At 43.1% G+C, this 21,175-nt stretch overlaps 1 protein-coding gene across 1 annotated transcript in view; it reads right to left on the reverse strand.

Moving 5' to 3' along the window:
• Positions 1-21,175, reverse strand: part of Lcmt1 (leucine carboxyl methyltransferase 1) — a 61,061-nt gene that overhangs the window by 32,089 nt on the left and 7,797 nt on the right. The window contains exons 2-4 of the mRNA XM_048460337.3: positions 7,530-7,621; positions 6,426-6,547; positions 860-936 (exon numbers count right to left, since the gene is read on the reverse strand). Of these exons, the coding sequence (XP_048316294.1) occupies positions 860-936; positions 6,426-6,547; positions 7,530-7,621 (291 nt within the window). The remainder of the gene's footprint in view (positions 1-859; positions 937-6,425; positions 6,548-7,529; positions 7,622-21,175) is intronic.

The following is a 21,175-nucleotide window of genomic DNA, read 5'->3' on the forward strand; positions in this document are numbered from 1 at the left end:
CACAGTTCCAAGGTCACCATTCATCATCTTAAAACCCTTCTAATATAAAATGTAGCTAATATTTAGAAAAACTGGAAAACTCATGTACAGACCACAGGAAAGCAGAAAATATTCCCAACGCATAGGGATGTAGTAGCTCTACAGAATAAACTCAAAGTTTCAATGTCTATGGAATTCTAAAATATATAATAATGAAGCTTTTTTAAAATAACTACTTAAAGCGGAATAGGAGTATTAAAAAATAATTTTTAAAAAACCCTATTAAGTCCTGACTTTTGAAGTTGGGGTTTAGATCTTAGCTCCACCCATGCTAGCCAGGTAACCCTGGACAAGTCAAAATCTCTGAGCAAAATCTCTTCATCTACAAAAAGGGTTCTGAGAACTCAGTTCCCAGGTCTACCATGAGGAGCGAGCCACCCCCCTCAAAAAACAAAACAAAACCCTCAAGAGAGCAAGAGGCAAAGAAACACGCATCACCTGAAGCTCTGCAAGCCCCTCAGAATAGCCACCAAGCATTCCACACACTCAAATCAGGAAAGAAACCACTACATCAGTTTGGGACCAGGTTACTGTCTATATCTCAGGATAAAGCAGTAATCAAAATACACAAAAAATTCAGAGTATTCAACTATGCTCCGCACAGGCCAATCTTTAATCTTCTGGGAAGTTTCATTAATGAGAAAGGAAAGTCACCCAGAATGTAAGTGAATGCTGAAGGTCACACGTGCAGGGCTGCTGGCTCCAGGTAAGCAAAGTGAAAGACAGCAGCACTCTCCAGTGAGGTCTCTCACACTCAGCCACGACACATGAGCTGTGTCTCCACCAACTGGCATCCTGTCCCCAACAAAGCCACACTTACTTGATGGTGTGCAGCTTTCTCGTGACTATCATTGGAAAGTCGACTTCAAAATATTTATTTGGGAGAAGACCTTCATCCTGGAGAAAACCACAAAGAAGTATTCCTTAACTCACATAGTCACTGCATAGCAAGCCCGAATTGTCCAACAGCAATGGCGGTACTTGGGGATTTTAGGTCAGGAGACTCATATGATCAGAAGTGTTCTACTATTTTTATTCATGTGTATGAATGTTCCCTGAGCCTGTATAAATCCTGTGCAACGTGTATATGCCTTCACCCTTACAGACCATTCAATCCTCTGGAATTAAAGATGGTTGTGAACCATCATATGGGTGCTGAAAATTGAACCTGGGTCCTCTGCAAGAACAGCAAGTGCTCTTAGCTAGTAAGCCATCTCTGCAGCCCCAGAAGAGCATTTTCAAATTACTATGGTCTCATTAAGAATGTATTCGAGAAGAGCAAGAATAAATACAGAAGCTGGGATATAGTCAGTGAATTGTTTGTCTTACAAGTGTCAGGACCTGAGTGTAATTCCCATGTAAAATGCCAATCATGGTGGTGTGAGTTTGTAATCCCAGTGCTGAGGAGGCAATGACAGGAGGGTCCCTAAGGCTCTTTAGCCAGGTGGTCTAGCCTGATTGTTAAGTTCTAAGCCAGTGAGAAACCTGTCTCAGGGGAGGTAAATAGTGTTCCTGAAGATGACCCTAGGTTGTTCTCTGGCCTCCATATGCATTTGTATACACATGCACGTACACACACACATGTATACATATACACACATATATACATGCACACACACACACACAAAAACACACATATACATGCATTTAAAAATAGATACAAGAAAAACAAAGAGGTTTCTGTACTTGTCCAGGTAAGGTCTACAGAGCTTGAAACTGAGGGGTTGGGAAGGAGTTGGGAGGTGTCAAAACACAGTATGTATTCTTCCAAAAGTACTTGAAACAATTAGAGACCATCAGGAAGTCAATGTAGAATCTGTATTGCCCGACATTTTAGGGATTCATTTAGAATGAAACAGCTACTACGAAGAAGCATCACGTGCATAGGGTTAGGATCATTTCTTTGCTGCTGTAACAAAGCCAATGAAGAATAAGGCTCAAATAATGTGGGATCCCCTTCTGTATGCTGTGAATACCATTGATTAATAAAGAAACTGCTTTGGACCTATAGCAAGACAGAACTTAGCTAGGCAGGGAAAACTAAACTGAATGCTGGGAGAGAGAAGGCAGAGTCAGGGAGAAGCCATGAGCAGCTGCCAGAGACAGAAACATTGAAACCTTACTGGTAGGCCACGACCTCGTAGTGATGCACAGATTAATGGAGATGGGTTTAAATTAAGATGTAAAAGTTAGCAAACAAGAAGCTAGAGCTAATGGGCGAAGCAGTGATTTAATTAATACAGTTTCTGTGTGATTATTTTGGGGCTGAGCAGCCAGGAACCAACAAGCAGCCTCCTACTCACAACAATTGATGCCTACTGACTGAGCGGCTGGGCCGTCAGGAACTTAACTAGCAGCCTCCTTACAACACTCAAATCCAAGCTCCACCATTCATCTGAATGGGCCAAGGGGTCATTACTTAAAAAATGAACACAGGGGCTGGGAGAGAGCTCAGTGGTTAAGAGCAATAACTGTTCTTCCAGATCCCAGCACCACTATTTATCTGAATCGGCCAAGGAGTGAACACTTACAAGGGCTGGAGGGATAGTTCAGTGGTTAAAAGTGTACTTCCAGAGGAGTAAAGTTTAATTCCCAGCACCCACATGGTAATTCACAATGACCTATAACTCACAAGGCAGTGACCTCTTTCAAGGGCTAGTCCAGACACTTGCCCTCCTGAGCCACCTAGCATCCTTCCCAGTTGAAGGAAAAACAACTGTGGCAAATCATACTTCAATCACTGATGCTCCGATTCTCTGTGCATTAATACAAGCCTAAAGAGCTCCTGGACAATGAGCTGACACAGAGGCCTCAAGTCCAGGTCAGGGCAGCTGGGAAGAGCATCACTTAGATGCAGAGGGAAGCCACCACAGCTGACCACTTCACACACTGCCAAGGTCAGTGCTCTTTCCTTCCACAGGACTAAAGAGACATTAAGAAGGTGAGGTACCAGCTGTAGGAGTTCTTTGGTAGAGTTTTTGGGGTCACTTATGTACACTATCATATCGTCAGCAAATAACGAAAGTTCAACTATGTCCATAGCAGCACTATTTGTAATAGCCAGAACCTGGAAACAGCCTAGGTGCCCCTCAATAGAAGAATGGTTAAAAAAGGTGTGGAACATATACACATTAGAGTTTTACTCAGCGGTAAAAAACAATGACATCTTGAATTTTGCATGCAAATGGATGGAAATAGAAAACGCTTTACTGAGTGAGGTAAGCCAGACCCAAAAAGAGGAACACGGTATGTATTCAATCATAAGTGGATTCTAACCATAATTAAAGGTCTTTGAGCCTATTATTCGTGATCCTAGAGAAGCTAAATAAGAAGATGAACCTGATGAAGATTATTTAGCTATCCGCCAGGAGGTAGGAAATAGACAAGAGTCCCAGATCCTTCATCTGGCGATGGATGATGATACAGACGGAGACCCACATTGGAGCACCGGACTGAGCCCCCCAAGGTCCAAATGAGGAGCAGAAGGAGGAAGAACATGAAAAAGGAAATAAGGACTGCGAGGGATGCTATCACCCACTGATACAAGGGGACGGATCTAATGAGAGTTCACCAAGGCCAGTTGGACTGGGACTGAACGAGGACGTGATCTAACCAGATTCTCTGAATGTGGCCGGATTCTCTGAATGTGGCTGGCCTGGAGTCTTTCTGAAAAGCCATTGACAATGACACTGGGACTTGTTTCCTCTGCATATACTGGATTTTGGGGATCCAGTCTGTTTGGATTCTCACCTTCCTGGACCTGGAGGGACGGGGGAGGAACTTGAACTTCCCACAGGGCAGGAAACCCTGACTGCCCTTAGGGACGAAGAGGGAGGAGGAGAGGGAGTTGGGGGAGTGGGAGGGTGTTGGGAAGAGGGGCAGAAATGAAAACTTTTATAATTTAATAAAATTACTTTCTAAAAAAAAGAAAAAAAAAAAGAAGGTGAGGTACCTTAAGAGGCTTTACCCTTTATCCCTTATTCTTTTTCTGACAATCCCAGTTTTCTTGTCTACAGGAAACCCCCAACTATACAAAGGGTCTTGGGTTCCCAAGAACACACAGAAAGAGAAGTCCATAGCAGCTTCACCTCTGCAGATTCAGCCTTTCTAGCTAGAAGGTAAAAGACACAGTAAGAGCAAGGATAGGCTCTTTCTATGCTTTTGTGGAAAGGTATACATCTCTAAGACACATATTCGTAATTCTTTTCTGCAAAAAGCCAGAAAAAAAAGTTTAATCTTTTCAGGTCAGATGGTCTCTGTTGTCATCCTAGTCATAGGGCTGCTAAATATGAACACTATACAAACAAATGGAAGTGGCTGTGTTCCAATAAAGCTTTATTTATAAAAACAGGTGGTGGGCCAGATTTAGCCTATCGCTTGTTTGAAATTCTTGCTCTCTAAGAGCAAACAGGGAGCTGGAAAGACAGCTTCGTGGTTAAGAGCATTGACCGCTCTTCCAAAGAACATGGGTTTAACTCCCAGGACTCATATCTGTAACTCCAGTTCCAGGGGATCTGACAGCCTCTTCTAGCTTCTGTGGACATCAGGCACGCACTTCGTGCACAAACATATATGCATGCAAAACACCCACACACCTAAATTTAAAAAAATAAAAGAACAAACAAAAAAAATCTACAATATCCTTAAAAAGGAAGTTTGGATTTAAGAAAAAAAGTAGTCCAGACCAACAAGACTATCAATAAAAATATAAAATTTCCTACAAAGAACTTCAAACTTTCTGCCATTTCCTTTCTTACTACTGACAGGTAATTTTTCTTCTTAGAAGAAGTGAACTTTGTTTATAAATAAAAATCTCAGATTTATAATTATCAAGTTATCTACAAGGGGAAAGAAAGCAACCCATGTGATCAAGGAATCTCAGGCCCAGTGGAGGGATCTCTCAAGAGCAACACTCTTACACAGAATCTGCTTGAGTTCCTTATACCAACCATGCGACACTCTGTTACAAAGATAAAATAGGCCTGCGGAAATGATGCCACTAATAAGGCCTCCCCAGATAACCAGAGCACTGTGTGTAAACAAGGACTTGAGTTCACTGCAATGCGTGTCCCCATTCTAAAGCCACAGGTTGTTGGATCCCAGAAGACTCTGTCCCAGGCCCTCTTCCTCCATCTGTGAAACCCCTCACAGCGCTCTCACAATAACGCTGTATCACATAAAAGCTCTCATAAATGCCAGTTATCTTATCCTAGAGAAAAATTAAAATGCAAACAAGAACACCAAGATCACACTGACCATGGGTTTCTCGCGTAAAAAAAAAAGCTGGGTGCTTTGATGACCAAAGTCCTTATCAGGTGAACTGATTAGAGACCAAAGATCTACGCAGGCTGGGTTATGTACAAACATTCTTATTTATCTTATTCTACACTTACAAGTAACTAGGGAAATGTACAGACCCATTACTACACATGACAGACCTCACAGAGAAGACAAGAAATCTGCACAAACCTGAAGAAAGGACATGTGACAGAGAGGACATGTCACAGAAAAACCAGGATCATGGAGTCAAGGCAGAACTTCAGCAGAATCATGTCCCTTCCTTGTGAGTACGATCAGATCTGCCTCTCTACCCCTCAGGGTAGCCAGAGCTCCAACCAGAACAACCACAACAGGCTTTATGTCATACCTTGCACATCCATTTCACAAATCTCTGACTCTTACCCTAAATGACATTACATGGTCAACAGATCATAGTTACTACCAAAATTACAAATTCATAAATTTATAGATTTGGTCTCAGTGATTCTGGTGGAAATTATTTTCTTCATGCTGTATATCAACACACAGAAGAAAACATATGAAGTTTTAGTACAAAAACAATTAGAAACGATCTAAATTATTGGGCCCTGAGGAAAAACAAAGGGTTGACAGTTATATTAGGGGTGACTATGGGGTGCATTTAGGCAGATGGAATGGGATGAAAAAGCCTATTGAATTACTTCAATATATTTATTTTTTAAATTTATATGCATGTTCATATGTACACGTGTGTTTGCATGATCACTGTGTTTACACATGCATGTGGAGGCAGAGGACCACCTCAAATGTCATTCCTCTCAGGTGCAATCTACTTTTTGTTCAAAACAGGATTTCTCATTGTCTTGGAAACCCTCACATAGGCTAAGCTAGTTGGCCCAAAAACTTCCAGGGATCACCAGTTTCTGCCCCACCCCAACTTCCCAGAGTGGGGTTACAAGTGCAAACCACTATGCCCAGCTTTTTATGTGGATCCTAGGGACTGAACTCTGGTCTCTGCTTTACCAGCTGAGACAGTCCCCTCTTCTAATATATTTTTTAAAAGTTTAAACTAAGTAATCATCTCCAAAGAACTAAACTGGAGCAACTGTAGTAGAGCCTTTAATTACCTTTAACTTCCAGAAGGTGGTGTCCATCCCAGCCCCTAGGTTGAGAATTTGACAACGACATTCTGTCTTCCGGAGAAAAGCTTTAATGAGCTGGCTGACACCATGAACTCGAGCAAAATATCCTTAAAGAGAGTTCCAGAGAAACAAGCTGTGAGTCACTCGGGGGTAACACACACTGTCCCTCAAAGCCTCCAGAGAACCAGGTGCCACAAGAGTCACTGGCTCTAAAACACTCATTAGGAAATCTGCCTCAAGACCATAGGGAAGAATGCCAAGGAAACTAACATGACCTTACCCGGGGACCCGTGGTATTTAAATCTCTTTGCATTGCTCACAGAAACTATCTGCAAGGATCTACCTCTAGGAGCCAAAAGTTCCCCAACACTGCACACAGCTGAATTAAGATCACTCAGCTAGTTTTCACTGGGGCAGAAAGTAAAGTAAACCATGTTTCTGCCTCAAACTCTTGACGAAATGACTTAAAAGCCCAACAGTGTTAAACACTATAAAAACCCTCAAAAGGTTGCCGTCACACAGATAGTTCACAGCGAAAGATACATAATAGTTTTCTTTTGCTTAGTGTTTTATGTGTGTGTGGTTGTTTTTTGTTTGTTTGCTTGTTTGTTTGTTTTGAGACAGGGCCTTATTGTATAGTCCAGATGGTTTTAAACTCACTATTTTCCTGCCTTAGCTTTCAGAGCACTGGAAATACAGGCATGCCCCACCACACTTGGCTTATAAAGAGGTTGTGTGTGTATATATGTGTGTGCGCACATATTTTTCAGTACTAGAAGCTGAACCCCTGAACTTGTGCATGCTAAGCAAGCACTCTACGAATATCTGTAGATATGAATAGATTTTAAACAGGAAAATGTAGTCTCTTTTATAAACAGAGGAAACAGACAACCAATTTCAGTAACACCATTTTTATGATCAGGTTGAGATGAGAAAGTTTTATAGAATCCCAGGTTGGTGAGAACACTGGGAACTAAGGCCTTACCTATGCTTTGTGAAGTGTACACCTTGGAAGGCTCCCTAAGAGCATATCTGCAAAGCCTCAGGGCTCAGGGTGCTGAGACGGTGGGAAGGCAGATGGTCACTTACCTCTGTTAATTTCAGGGGCTTTCCTCTCTTTAGACTGCCTCACAAGATGCTCGATGTATGGATCATGCCAGTAGCCGACGCTCACTGCAAACCTGGAAGAGGTGAAAAGGCAGGCAGTGAGCACGGGTTTTTCAGTCCTAGGCATCACTGTCAAGTTCCCAAGAACCACGGAGGGAAAAATATCGACTTCATAAATATGTCCAATAAATGCACATGGACTGCCCCACAGCCCCTTAACAAGACCCACCTAACATCTTCACACTAACATGACACCACCCTGACTGATGCTTTCCACTTCAATCATGTCTCACCTCTCTTCTTCTTATTGCTAATTCCTTTCCCAGGACCCTAAATAAAAATAACCCATCTCACCCTTCACAGGGACTTATGATCATCTGTTCACTAGGTAAACATTATGTCAAGATTATTAATTGTAACAGAAAGTTTCCTGACTCCTACTCTGAGTCTTTACACCTCTAGCCCCATGTTCCTTAAAACTATGTCAGGACTAACGGGTGTGTGCAGTAGTACATCTCCAAGCTGCAGTCTAAGCTCCCAGAAGCAGACACTACATCTTTTCCTTGTAACTACCAATAAGACTTCTTTCTCTTGGGCTAAAGAGAGGGCTCAGAGGTTAAGAGCACTGGCTGCTCTTCCAGAGGTACTGAGTTCAATTCCCAGCAACCACATGGTGGTTCCCAACAATTCATAATGAGATCAGGTCCCCTCTTCTGGCCTTCAGGAATACATGCAGGCAGAACAATGTATACATAATAAATAAATACATCTTTTAAAAAAGACTCCTTTTCTTATTTGATTTAGGTTTTGAGACAAGGTCTTCGGCATATCAGCATCTGCATTCCTCCTGCCTCACCCTCCAAGGGCTGAGGTTACAGATGTGTGGCAGCACACTAAGTAACAAGACTGACTTCTGCCTTGCCATAGTAAGTGCCATATTTCTGTACAGGCTTGTCTCTCACTGGTGTTTGCACATGTGCTGGTACCATGAGGAAGCACGTGAAGTGAGGTATTTAATATAGTATGCAAAAAATGCTCACTATCCAGGCCTTGCTATCTAAGTCTATACAGTCCAAAGCAAACAACACACTTACAGTCTGACCACAGTGAGTTTACTCAGTAGACAGAGGATAAAGCTCAGTTGTAGAGCCAGTCATGGTGGTTCACATCTTTAATCCCAGCATTTGGGTGGCAGAGGTAGGCGGATCTCTGAGAGATCTAGGCTAGCCTGATTTACATAGCAAGTTCCAGGCAGGCCAGCTGGGGCTAAGTAATGAAATCCTGTCTCAGCAAGCAAAAATACAAAACAAAACAACTCAGTGGAACCATTCTTGCTTAAGGCACTACATTCAATCCTAATACCATAAAATAAATAAATAAGAACAAAAAATTAAACAATATGGATTTCAACAATGTGTGCCTCATTACTATCAAATTCAATTTGAACACTGTGCAAATCTTCATTTTTTAAATATGAAGACAAGAATAAGAAATAGAAAATACCACCATGTGTTACACACAGGAAGAATGAAGACTGTTTCCGGGAGTTTTGAGGTACATATTGAGTTGCAGTGAGCTGTCTTCTCAGTGTGGAGATTATGTTTTCAGAGAAATCTTGTAGTGCCATCTAGTGGCAAAAGGCGTATCTTTAGCTGAAGCAACCACAATTCTTTCCAATCCTTACCACAGGAAAGGAGAAGGGAGTGTTCTAGAGTTGATAGATCAGTACCTCACCATTTGGCCAGGCAGACAGCCAACATACAGGACTTTTTACAACACACGGTAGGTGATGAAGGAAAAGAAGGCTACTTAAATGAAGCAAGATGAGCGTCAGATTCAGGGATTTACAGGTCACCAATGTGAGATTAACTAAACGAACTGGTGTATTCACACAAAGAAATGCTTATTGGCTTCCAGTGCACAGAATCCATGAGTTTCAGGGGGCTTTTTATAAGAAAGTGCCACTGTACTGTCTGAGGTTTTTTTTTTCGAAGTTCTGACTCTCACTCTGTGAGTTTGAATATTGGCTCTTTCATCTGACTTGGATCAGAAGGCATCAAAAGATAGTTTCAAACAGCAATTCAGGTCTACGTTCAATGGTCTTTAAACGCCACAGTGAGAAAAGCACTTGGGGCTATAGTGGAAACTACCCAGCCAAGCCAGCAAATACCTACTGCACCTACCAGCACAGGCGATGGCAGCCCCTACAGACAAGAGACCGTGAGACACACAGAGGATAAACAGTATCTGACTCCAAAGGAGTAAAGTGCAAAGACCTGCGCACCACAGAATCAAATAGCCGCCTTCCCTATGAGAGACACTTAAGCCTGACTAGCAAATAAACCTGAATGGCAAGGACTGAACAGGAGAACTACCAGAAGCCCATCACAAAACACTTATATCCCCACAAAATAAAGAACTCTCACAAATTATGGAGAAAGCACCCCAAAATTCACAGAAGAAAATGGATGAAAAGACATATTTGGGGACAATTCACAAAAGAAATACAACTAACTAACAAATACAAAAAACTCAGCCTCAATAATAATTTTTAAAGGGAAAATAAAAGCGCAAATAGAGTGCTATTTCTTCTTTCAAACTGGCAACAAAACTATTTCTGAGTAGACGTTGAGTTTGGAGAAGAAGGAAGAGGGCGCTCAAGCTCTGCTGCCAGGAGGTGACCAGGCACACTTGAGCCACAAGGCGCTGTGTCACGGAACACATGCACACATGAGCCCACAATCCCACTCCAGGGCTTGATCCTCAGAAAATAACCAAGAATGGGAACAAAGAGTTTTCCACAGGAACACCGGCTATGAAAACTCCACAAGCAGGATGTCCCAATCTTGTTAAGAACTAACTGACCCAGGTACCCAGGACTGCCCCATAGATACCGAAGGCTTACAACGTTATCAGCAGCAGCTGATCTGCACAGCCCACGATGCTAAGCACCAACTCTACTTGCCAGTTCCACTGTGCTTCCCACCCCCCCACACAAAAAAAACCCTAGAACAGTAGACCCAACTTTCTTTTCAGTGCCTATATCCAAAGAGACAGAGCTCCCCGACTTGGAAAGACACTGAACACTGGCCCAGCCTTTATTTAATTCACTCCTGCTTTAATTTCCAAATACTCATCCACTGCCTGCTCAGTGCAGGAGGTCTTTAAGTGACTCACTTTTGTTTTTCACAGTTAACTGCTCCCTTGTATTTTCTTCTAACACACACTGTAATAAACACTCACTAAGATGTAAAATGTCTGTGTCCTACCTATAACCACCTCTCACTATTCCCATGGGAAACACCAATCTAGTCCAACCACCTATTCATTCAAGAAATGTTTACTGACCACATCCAATTTGCCTGAGTGTCAACTACAAGAAGTCCCTCATCTGAGAGGTGCAAAATCCCTTCAACTGGGTTCTGGGTAGGGCCCTCCTGATCTTCCAGCCTGAGAATCAAGGCTGGTGCCTCAAGTTCCACTGGGACGCTCCTCAAATCTTCACTACATGCGAGGCATTATTGCAAATGTTGACACTCTCCTGGAGGGGTGGGACTGCTTTTCAGGCAGCGAGTAAGGTGCACATCACAGGCTGTGAGCTTCTTGGAATGTAGAAAACCAGTGTGTGTGTGTCTGTCTGTCTTTGTGCACACGTGTGTCTGTCTAGATATGTAAACAGCACACATACTCTTGGCTGCAAACTTCGACCCTGGATGTGAGCTGCACTGTGCTGTGGTCTCTAAGGCTCTTGCCGCCTCCAGCTATCATTTTATTGCTGCTCTTCCACCTCCCTCACTTCCACGTTTACATCCCATTGCCTGGGCATCTTCTTGCTTTATGTATAGAAAGCAGGAAGCAGCATCTTCAGGGTGACAGGCTACACCTAAGGATTTGCTGAGGGCTGAGTACACCTGCCAGACCTGACTTCTTGAAGCACACAAGGAACTATATACCTTGGAGACACACACAAATGTGGGATGTGCCAAGCCACTTCCTGGGGGCCGGATGAAGTTAAAGGAGGAAAAGGAAAAGTCAAGTGAGCACTGGCATCCCCCCCTCCTGGTCTGCCGTGGACAGAACATTTCTCTTCCACCATGATGTTTCTGCTCAGGCTTCTGAGCCAAGGACATTGTGGGCTGACTGTACCCTCTAACACTGGGAGCCGAAAGAAATGGCTCCCCCCTTCAGTTATCTACACCAGGCAATTTAGTCACGGAAAAGGAGCCCTCGCACTGTTGAAAGCATCACTTAACACAAATGGCAAGAGTTCAACCAGAAAGGTCCCTTGGTATGATGTCTCCAACTCAGCAAAAGAGTCAATATGTAATATAATGCTAAGATGCTGTGATGGTCAATCTCCACTGTCAACTGGATGGGATCACCACAGAAGCAAACCTCTGGGCACATTTGTGAGGGAGTTTGCAGACTAGGTTAACTGAGATAAGTGGGAAGCACCATTCCACAGGCCAGAGTGTTTTTGCTTTTTAACTTTTTATTGATTCTTTGTGGATCTCACATCATACATCCTGATACCACTCATCTCTCCCTATTCCCTTGCTTCCACCCTCTGTTCTTGCAACCTCCCCCCACCCTCGCAGAACAAAATTTAAGAGTAAAACCACTAAAACAAACAAACAACCCAAAATCTAAATGTGGAAGCTGTAGTGTAGCCCAGTGAGTCACACAGTATACCCTTTAGTCCACACATCTTTACTGTGTCATTGCAGTGAGTCATTGGTCTGGTTCAAGGCCTCTGCCTTCTGCCACACCCTCGATAGTGGGCCCTCACTGGGACTCTTGGATATCCTATTGTTGCCTTATGTCATGGAGATGCTGAAGCTTTGAGTCTGTAGGTCCAGCCCCTTCACAAGCTCCAGCAGTTCATAGATGAGATGGGTGTTGGGGTGGGCTAACTCATAGGCCTGGTTCTGGGCCTGAGTGGTAGCTTGGTTCGTCAGCCAGCAAGCTTCCCGTCATAATCCAGTGATGATGCTGCCGTACACTGCCCCAGTTAGTTCACCCAATGTAGCAGACAGCAAGGAGAGCTCACAGCCTTGGGTTCAGCTCACCCCACTCATAACACCAGGATCAGCTCTACTGGTTAGCTAGGGGCGAGGTGCAGGGCCTGCTCTCTAGGTGAGTGGCAGAGCCAGCTCTTCTGTTCTCATGCCCCTGGGGTTGAGGGTGGTACTCCTGCCTGTCTTGTCGCAGAAGCAAGGGGTTGGGAGGAAGGGCCTATTTCCCTTACCCTTGCCATTCGTGGGCTGGAGTTTTAAACTGAATAAAAAGAAGTGAGCTGAGTACCAATGCTCATCTCTCTCTGCTGCCTGGCTTTTGTACTGTTTGTACTATGCTACTGTTCATTCCACAGTTTGACAGTAAGCTCTATAATTAAAGTTAGTGGAAATTCTCCAATTTTGATCTTTTCAAGACACTTTGGATCTTTTTTCCAGATCATTTGTATTTCCATACGCATTTTAGAGTGAACTTGCTATTTCTTCAAAAAAGATGGACAGGATTTTGATTGGATTACAATAACTATATATCAACCTGAATAGAACAAAAATCTATTTTTTGCTTTATTTTGTTTCTGAGGCATGGTCCCAGACTAGCTCTAAACTCACTATGTAGCTGAAATGGCCTTAAGCTCCTGATCCTCCTGCCTCCACTTCACACATGCTGTGATTACAACTGTGCACTATCCCATAGCTGACTCAGAAATCTTCCAATATGAGAAAGCCCATTTCCATTTAGGTTTTTAATCTTGATCAGCAATATTCTGTAAGTGTCTGTGTGGAGAGGTTTCATATCTCTCATTAGATTTATTCCTACCATATATAGTTTTTCTGTCCCATTATAAATGATATTCTAGTAGCTTATTTTCCCATTCATATATATTTGCCTGACAAGATTCTACCTAGAATATATAATGCAACCTCCAACAAATGAAAAATAACATCAACAAAAACAGGCAAAATATTTGAACACACTGGACAAAAGATGTAAAAACGGCAAATAAATACATGAAAAAAGAGCTTGATGTCATTAGTCACCAGCAAAATATAATTCAAAACCATAACGAGATGCATTTCCCATATACTGGCATGCCACATGTGACAAAAATCCAGAGACTGGAGTTCTAGTGCATCGCTGGAGGGACTTGTAGTCACATGAGCCAGGAGGAAAAGCAGCGTGGTGGTTGAAAATTAGCCCACACTATGACTGGGTTCAACAATTATAATGCATCAGTGATTAACTGAGTCATCAATAATGCACCAGCGTGGCATGAAGAAAAGAAATACAATGACTTCCCCTTGGAGTCATCTAACCAAGGCCAGATCTGAATTCTCTGCTTTGTGCTCCCTCTGTCCTCTGTCGTCTGTGTATGAGTCTCAATCTGTGCCTGCCAAAGGCTGTCTTGTGATCTGTCCCCTGCATGTTCTATGTGTGTCTGTCTGTCTTGTGTGTGATCATGCCTCTGTGTGTGTCTATCTGTGTCTGTCCCTCACAAAGGCCTTTGTTTTTTTTTTTTGTTTTTTTTTTTTCGGATTGTACCTATATCTTTTATTTTTAAGATTTGGAAAGAATCATCCATTGTACAAACTGGGGCACTACCAAGAGAAAAGAGGAAAAACCAAGTATAATTAATTCAGCAGCAGAGACATCCATGGGATGATCTTGAGCAGATTAAGACATATAATGACAATTATTTTTATGAGAAAATCCCAATATAACTCTTTAGAAAACTAACAGGGACACTATTTCTCCATAGGCTCATTAAAGTCCAAAGGCCTTTGTTTTATACTTACTGAACAGCACAGAAAGCATCCCATGGAGAAGGAATGGGTACTTGACAGCAATCTCTAACAGAGTTCTACAAGTAGTTAAGTCACTGGCTCCAACTGACCCCACCTGACCAGACGACAAATAATGTTTATCATCCAGTATCCATAAATGGGTGCTTTCAACCTTTATGGTAGATCTTTGGGAGCTGCTTCCAGCTCCTGTATTTGCTGCTTTCAGCTAATGACTCACGTGTTTTACTCTGGTCAGGGGAATAGAAGAGTATAGCACTTAAGACTGCAGCTACGCATTAGCTAAGGTCGAAAAGCTGACTTCATGGGAATCCAGGGCAAGTAAGGTTGATTGTTCCATTGTTCTCCTCGAGGCAGGCTAAACAAGCAGTCTGAGTACACAGTAGGCTGTCTTTGGTCTTAAGTGACCTCAAGGTGTATTATTAACTGGCTGTGAAGTCCAGCGAAAGTTCCAGTCTCTTTGAATGTAAGAGATATATTCAGATTACTGAATGGCCACAACTAGACAATTCCAAAACAAGAAGAATCTGAGAGAAACGGAAGACTGAAAAAAGAATGCTGACCAAAGCCTATTTACAACGGTCCATACAGGACCCACTGAATGTCCATCAGCAGGTGAGTGAGGAAATCAGACAAGAAAACAGGAGCAGACGACCTCTGACCAAGCAGACTCCTAAGCTTGCTTGCTGACCAGGCCTTAGCCACAGGCTATACAGATCTGCACAAACACTACTGCTCACAGCTTAGGGACCCATCTCCAGGACGACCCTAACCCACCTTAGGGTACCTGTCTAAGAAAAGCTGAGGCTGCTAAAGGGAGCGAACTGTTCTTCCAGCTGGGCCCTGTCTGTCTCTTGGCCTGGCGGGTGGGGGAGAGCTAACATCACAAACATCAGTTAGCAAAACCAGGCAGATTCGACATGAGCCAACCCTGCCTTCCCAGGGTTTGTAAGCCCCAACTCCCTAACCCCACTGAGCCTCTGCACACCTCGGTATTTTCTCATTCTTCTTTGAAACACTCAGCCAGTCAATTCTATTGAACTGGAAGCCTGGTTCAGTTCATGCTAGACTGAGTTGAAATGCAGGAGTTTTCTTGATTAAAATCTACTTTGTTGTCTGTGTCTGTGTATCTTTTGGTGTGGGAGAACTGTTCGTATTCTGTCAATCATGTTTTAAATAAATGCTGATTGGCCAGGCAGGAGGTGTAGGCAGGGAAACCAGACAGGAAGTAGAAATGATGCAAGGACAGCAGGAGAATTCTGGGAAGGAGGATGCTGATTCCTCCCACTCCTGCCCAGACCACCGAAGCAGCAGGATGTGAGCTGCCCCACTGAAAAAGGTACTGAGCCACATGGCTAACATAGATCAGAAAAATGGGTTAATCAAGATGTGAGAGTTAGCCAGTAAGAGGCTAGACCTAATGGGCCAATCAGCTTTATAAATTATAGAGATCTCTTGTGTGATTTTCTTGGGGCTTGCTGGCTGTGGGGTACTGAGCGGGATAGATACCCCAAATAAGCAGGCCATTTTCATGTTACAATCTTTGATGATATACACATCAATAAACCTCAAAGAATACACTGAATGCTAGTACAAGCCTTTAATTCCAGCACTTTCTGAGTTCGAGGTCAGCTTGTTCTATACAGTAAGTTCCAGGCCAGCCAGGGTTACACAGTGAAATCCTATATCAAAAAAGAAAAAAAAGAATATATACTAAATGATTCATTACAGAATGTCCAAAAATAGTCAAATCTACTGGGGATATAGCTCTTGTCTCCCTGATGATGGCACATGCCTTAAATCCAGCAATTGGAAGGCTAAGGCAGAGCAAAAGATTGAGGTCTACATAGAAAGCTCCAGGACAGCCAGGGTTATATGAAGAGAGAGACCCTGTCTCAAAACACCAACAAAAAGAAGTCTCTTGGGTAGGTTTTCCCCAAAATATACTGCCCCCTTGATGAAAGGGGGCTCACGGCACATATCTGCGGCCACCATCTTCTCCTTTTGCTTTTCCTTCCTAAACCACTGCTGATCAAATAAACTAGGAGAATTTTATAAACTTTCCTTATCCTGAGAAACAAGGGAAAGGGCTCAGGATAATATACAATTAAGTAACTTTTAAGTCAATGATTTAAGTCATCAAAGTGAACAAAAGCAATAAAGTGAACATATACACACTAAATATGAAAATTTAGTATATACAGAGCATGCAGTTCAAGTCAGCAGTCAGTAGATAAGGGGTAAAATTAACACTGTAACCTTATAACACATATAATATAAACTTATTTCAAAACATAAAAACAAAACCCACCAAAATACTAAAAACAACCCTTACAATGAATAGGAATGGCCTTTCCAAGGATTAGTCAAAAAGTAAAGAATGCACTGGGGAGGTGGCTCACTTAATAAAATGCCTGCCATGCACAATAAGGACCTGAGTTGAGATCCCCAGGGCCCATGGTAAAACTCAGTCACAATGGTATACTGTAACCTCACTACTGGGTGGAGCAGAGACAGGTGGATCCCTGCTGCTCATTGGCCAGAGCTTAACGACCAATGAGCTTCAGGTTCCATAAGGTCCTGTCTCAAAAAATAAAGGTGGAGAGCCATCAAGAAAAGATACCTGACAGACAAGCGTTAGTGGCGCATGCCTTTAATCCCAGCACTCAGAAGGCAGAGGCAGAGGGATCTCTGTGAGTTCAAGGCCAGCCTGATCTATGTGAACTCATTCCAGGACAGGCCCTAAAGCTACAGAAAAACCCCGTCTTGGGGTGGGGGTGGGGAGAAAGAAAAAAGAAAAGATACCTGATATCTCCATGCTTCCACATGTGTGAGGGTGTGTGCACACATGAGCACACTCATGCACACACACACCTAACTAGTGTCAGAAATAACATCATGAACATTAACAACTTCCTTTACTATGAAATGTACCAAAGAAATGTAATTGAAAGACACACATCAGCCTTATAGAAAATACCTCATCAAATACAGAAGGAAAATTACAACCCTTAGTGTTCAAAAATCTTAAAAATCAAAATAGAAATAACCAATAATAGAATGTAGCTCAATGCAGCTCTTGCCTAGCATTAATCCAAGGCCCTGGGTTCAATTACAACACTGTGTAAACAAAACAAAACAAAACCAGAGAACAGGAAAAAGACAATCCAGGAGAAGAAATGAAATGGTGACTATCCACATAAAGCTAACAGGGAGCAGATTAAAAATGAACATTCTAAGTTGTAAATATAAATTAAAATAGGAGCTATTACTTAATAGAAATTAACAAGAGAGAATATTTTCTACCTGGCAGTTGATAAACAACTTAAGAAACTGAGACTATTCCATAATTCATAACACGTTCACTTTGTATAAGAATGCAACCCACACACCCTCTTTCTGAGATGTTCTGCTTTTACTGGAAAGCATATGGAAAAGTGGTGATGGTCACAATACAATTTTTTTCTCCTTTCTATTCTTTAGAAATTTAATGAGTATGACCTCTCTGCATATATATCTGTATACCACATGCATGTAGTTCCCTTTGAGGCCAGAAAAGAGTGTCAGATTCCCTGGAACTGGAACTCCATCCAGCTCACAACATGTAGTTAGCTGTGCCATGTGGGTGCTGGAAACTGAACCCAGGTCCTCTGGAAGAGCAACCAGTGATCTTAACTGTTGAGCTATACAACAGGATTTTAAAAGTAACACTGGAACCATTTTAAATCAGGTTTTAAAGAAAAAAAATAAAGCACCCAAAGCGCAACATACCATAGACACTGCACAGCCGCTAAAGGCAATGAGGCAAACTGTTGTGAAACCACAGGCACAAAATGCTCACATTAAGGCGCAAAGGGAGGAAGTGCTCGCCTCTGTCCTATAAGAATTGAACAGTTGGAGCCAGAAAGACAGCAGCTAAAAGTCTTTCTGCCAAGCATTAACAACCTGAGTTCAAGTCCCATGTGGAAAGGGAACTGATTCCCACAAACTGTCCTCTGATCTCTACATGTGTTCCATTGTTCCAATGCATGTACACACATATACACAAACAAATGCAATTAAAAAAAAAAGAAAAGAGAAAGTAGGTCTGGCAAAGCACAAACGGAGACTGAGTGAGGTATGGATGCATTCCCAACTGGGGTAGGAAGGTCATAAACCTGAGGCCATCTTGAGCTACAGATATAAATCAGAAAGAGAAAGGGAAGGAGGAAAAAGAGGAAGGAAGGGAATGAAGGAGGGAAGGAAGACAGGTGGGTGGGAGGGAGCACAGTGTAATTTACTTCATTCATGAGCAGGTTGTGAAGCTCATTTATCTTCACTAGAGTGGTCCACTTCTGTAATAGTATATTTTCTCTTGAAATGGAAAGTAGAACCTGCTTTGGAAATATTTTAGATCAAAATCTCCACCTTGCTCTCTGGTGCACAGTTCTAAAGATGCAATCAGTGCACCAGAAAGGCCTGGGCCAAAGCCCTCTGGGCAAATCTAGCTTTGCCTAAAGGTAACCCAGTAACCTGCTCCTGTGTCACACGGCTCAAAGGTATGCATCCCTGCTCTGTGTTGAGTTTATTAATCGCCTGGGAGATACAAACATTAAGCAATGGATTTGTAAATTATGCCTGAGCTGCTGACCACAAAGAAAACACACAGAGTGCTAGATAAACAATTAACAAAGGTATGGGGAACAGATGCGGCATTGAGTGGGTACTGCTGATATGGGATCAGCCATGTCACGAACCTTAATACTCCAGACTCATGGTACCGGCAAGGCCTTCCCCAGGTCAGGCTTAGAGGAACGGCAAGGCCTTCTTCTGGTCCTTATGTCCGTACAAATGCTGACAGTGTGTACAGAAAGTATCACCCATTGTTTCCTCCTCTGGGGTGACGGCAGCCTGAGACTGCTGTCCTACAAAGATCAGTTAACCTGACTCCTTTAGCAGTACATAATAAAAAACACACTGAGTGTCTGGGCTGCTGATGTACTTTCAGAGAGCATGGCCCTTCCAATTTCAGATTTTTGTGCATGTCTATGAGTCTGTCATTTCTTCATCCCCCTATCACCCTAATCAAGACAATCCCAAAGCCATGCAGGTCATGGCATGTGGGTATCAGAGGCATCTGTTTGAGGGAGCCACATCCCAGCTGAGCTAAGACAACATCCTGTAATCATCTTAAGAGTACTCAGTCTCACCCACACCCATCTGTTAGCCCCTCAAGCATCCAGGATGTGATGGATTTGCAGTTCTGCCCCCACGACCAGCCTGCCCTGAACGCCAGCAGCCCTCACTGAAGGTGTTCCTGGCAGTGGACAGTCTTCGTCTCCCTGCCTCCGTCTTTGCCCCTACAGTCTGTTCTTCACAGGGAAGCTGTCCCGGTCCTTTTAAAACCCAAATCAGACAACTTTATTCTCCAGCTCAAAATCCTCTAATGGCTCCTAACTCATAAGAGAAAGGTTACAAAGGTTACAAGAGGGAATGGGGAGCTGGCTCAGTGGCTAAGAGCACTTGCTGTCCTTCCAGAAGATGCAGGTTTGATTCCCATCAGCCACAACCATCTGTGACTCTAGTCCCACAGGATCCAGTGCCCTTTTCTGATTTTGGTGGGTCCCTGGGATGCATGTGGTACACATACACACATGTAGGCAGAGAACTCATACACATAAAATAATAATTTTTTTAATTTACGAGAACCTATCATGCACAGACCCTTCTCTCAGTCACTCTGTATTGCTGCTTATGGACCAGGTCCAGCAGCTGGCTATGCTGGGGGGGGGGAGCTTTTCTGCCTAGGATACTGTTTCCTCAGATGTCCCCAGGGCTCACCTCTCAACTTCTCCAAGTGTTTACTGTAGATCTATCTTCTCAGTGGAACCTTCATTAGTCACACACACCCCCCCAACACACAAGTCACACATGGCATGACAGGTATGTGGCTAGTTTCCCGTCTGGTTTCTGAGAGCTCCCCATTTGGTTTGTTCACGTCTGTACTGACAGAACAACACTTCCATAGATGAAGCCAGCACTCACTAAAGAATTCTAGGTAAAGGAATGTGCAGATCTGTAAAATTACGTGAAACCAACTAATCTGAAGCAGAGGGACCAGTAAGCTCAGTGGCTCTGAGGAAGGCGAGCACAGAGGAAGGCAGAGTGGTGCTGATGAAGTGATGCTGGGCACAAGTCCGAAGAGCAGGACCCTGCCGACTGGGTAAGGTCATTATCAATAGAAAGCCATTAAGCCAGGAAAGAACATGATCAGGTCAGCCTTTTACAAACTTCTGGCTGCCCTATGACACACGTATTAGAAGAAAGAACGGCTGAGGAAGCTCAGGAGGCAGACTAGTGCCTCAACTCTGATCACACCTGACCACTGTGCACTGGGAAACCAGGAGCAGAGGTGGAAGAGAGAAGTAGATTCCTGAAAGAGTTCGGGAGGAAAAGGTAACAGACCATACAAGTTGAGGACTTCCAGAACCACGTCTGAAGATCAGAGGTCACTGTGCTGAGGGAAGGGCAGCAGCAGAACATGCCAGGCAATCTTTAGCAGGGAGTTAGCAGTAGGGCATCGGGTGCCATTCTGAGACAGCTGAGTGGAGATTTCTAATTAGACAGATGTCTGATGCAGAGTGAGCAGATCACAGGAAGGCAGTGGGTAAACATCACACTGTGTGGAGATTTGTACTTTGTAGCTGATAAAGATCTAGATTTTCAAGGGACAGAATAATCTTTGTGATTATAAAAAAAAATGACCCTGACTAGCAGGTAGAATACAGATATGTATTAAGGGACTGGGCTGTGGCACAGAGGGAAGGCTCCCTT

This window comes from Myodes glareolus, chromosome 7, assembly GCF_982192425.1.
Source record: "Myodes glareolus chromosome 7, mMyoGla1.1, whole genome shotgun sequence".
Lineage (NCBI taxonomy): Eukaryota > Metazoa > Chordata > Mammalia > Rodentia > Cricetidae > Myodes > Myodes glareolus.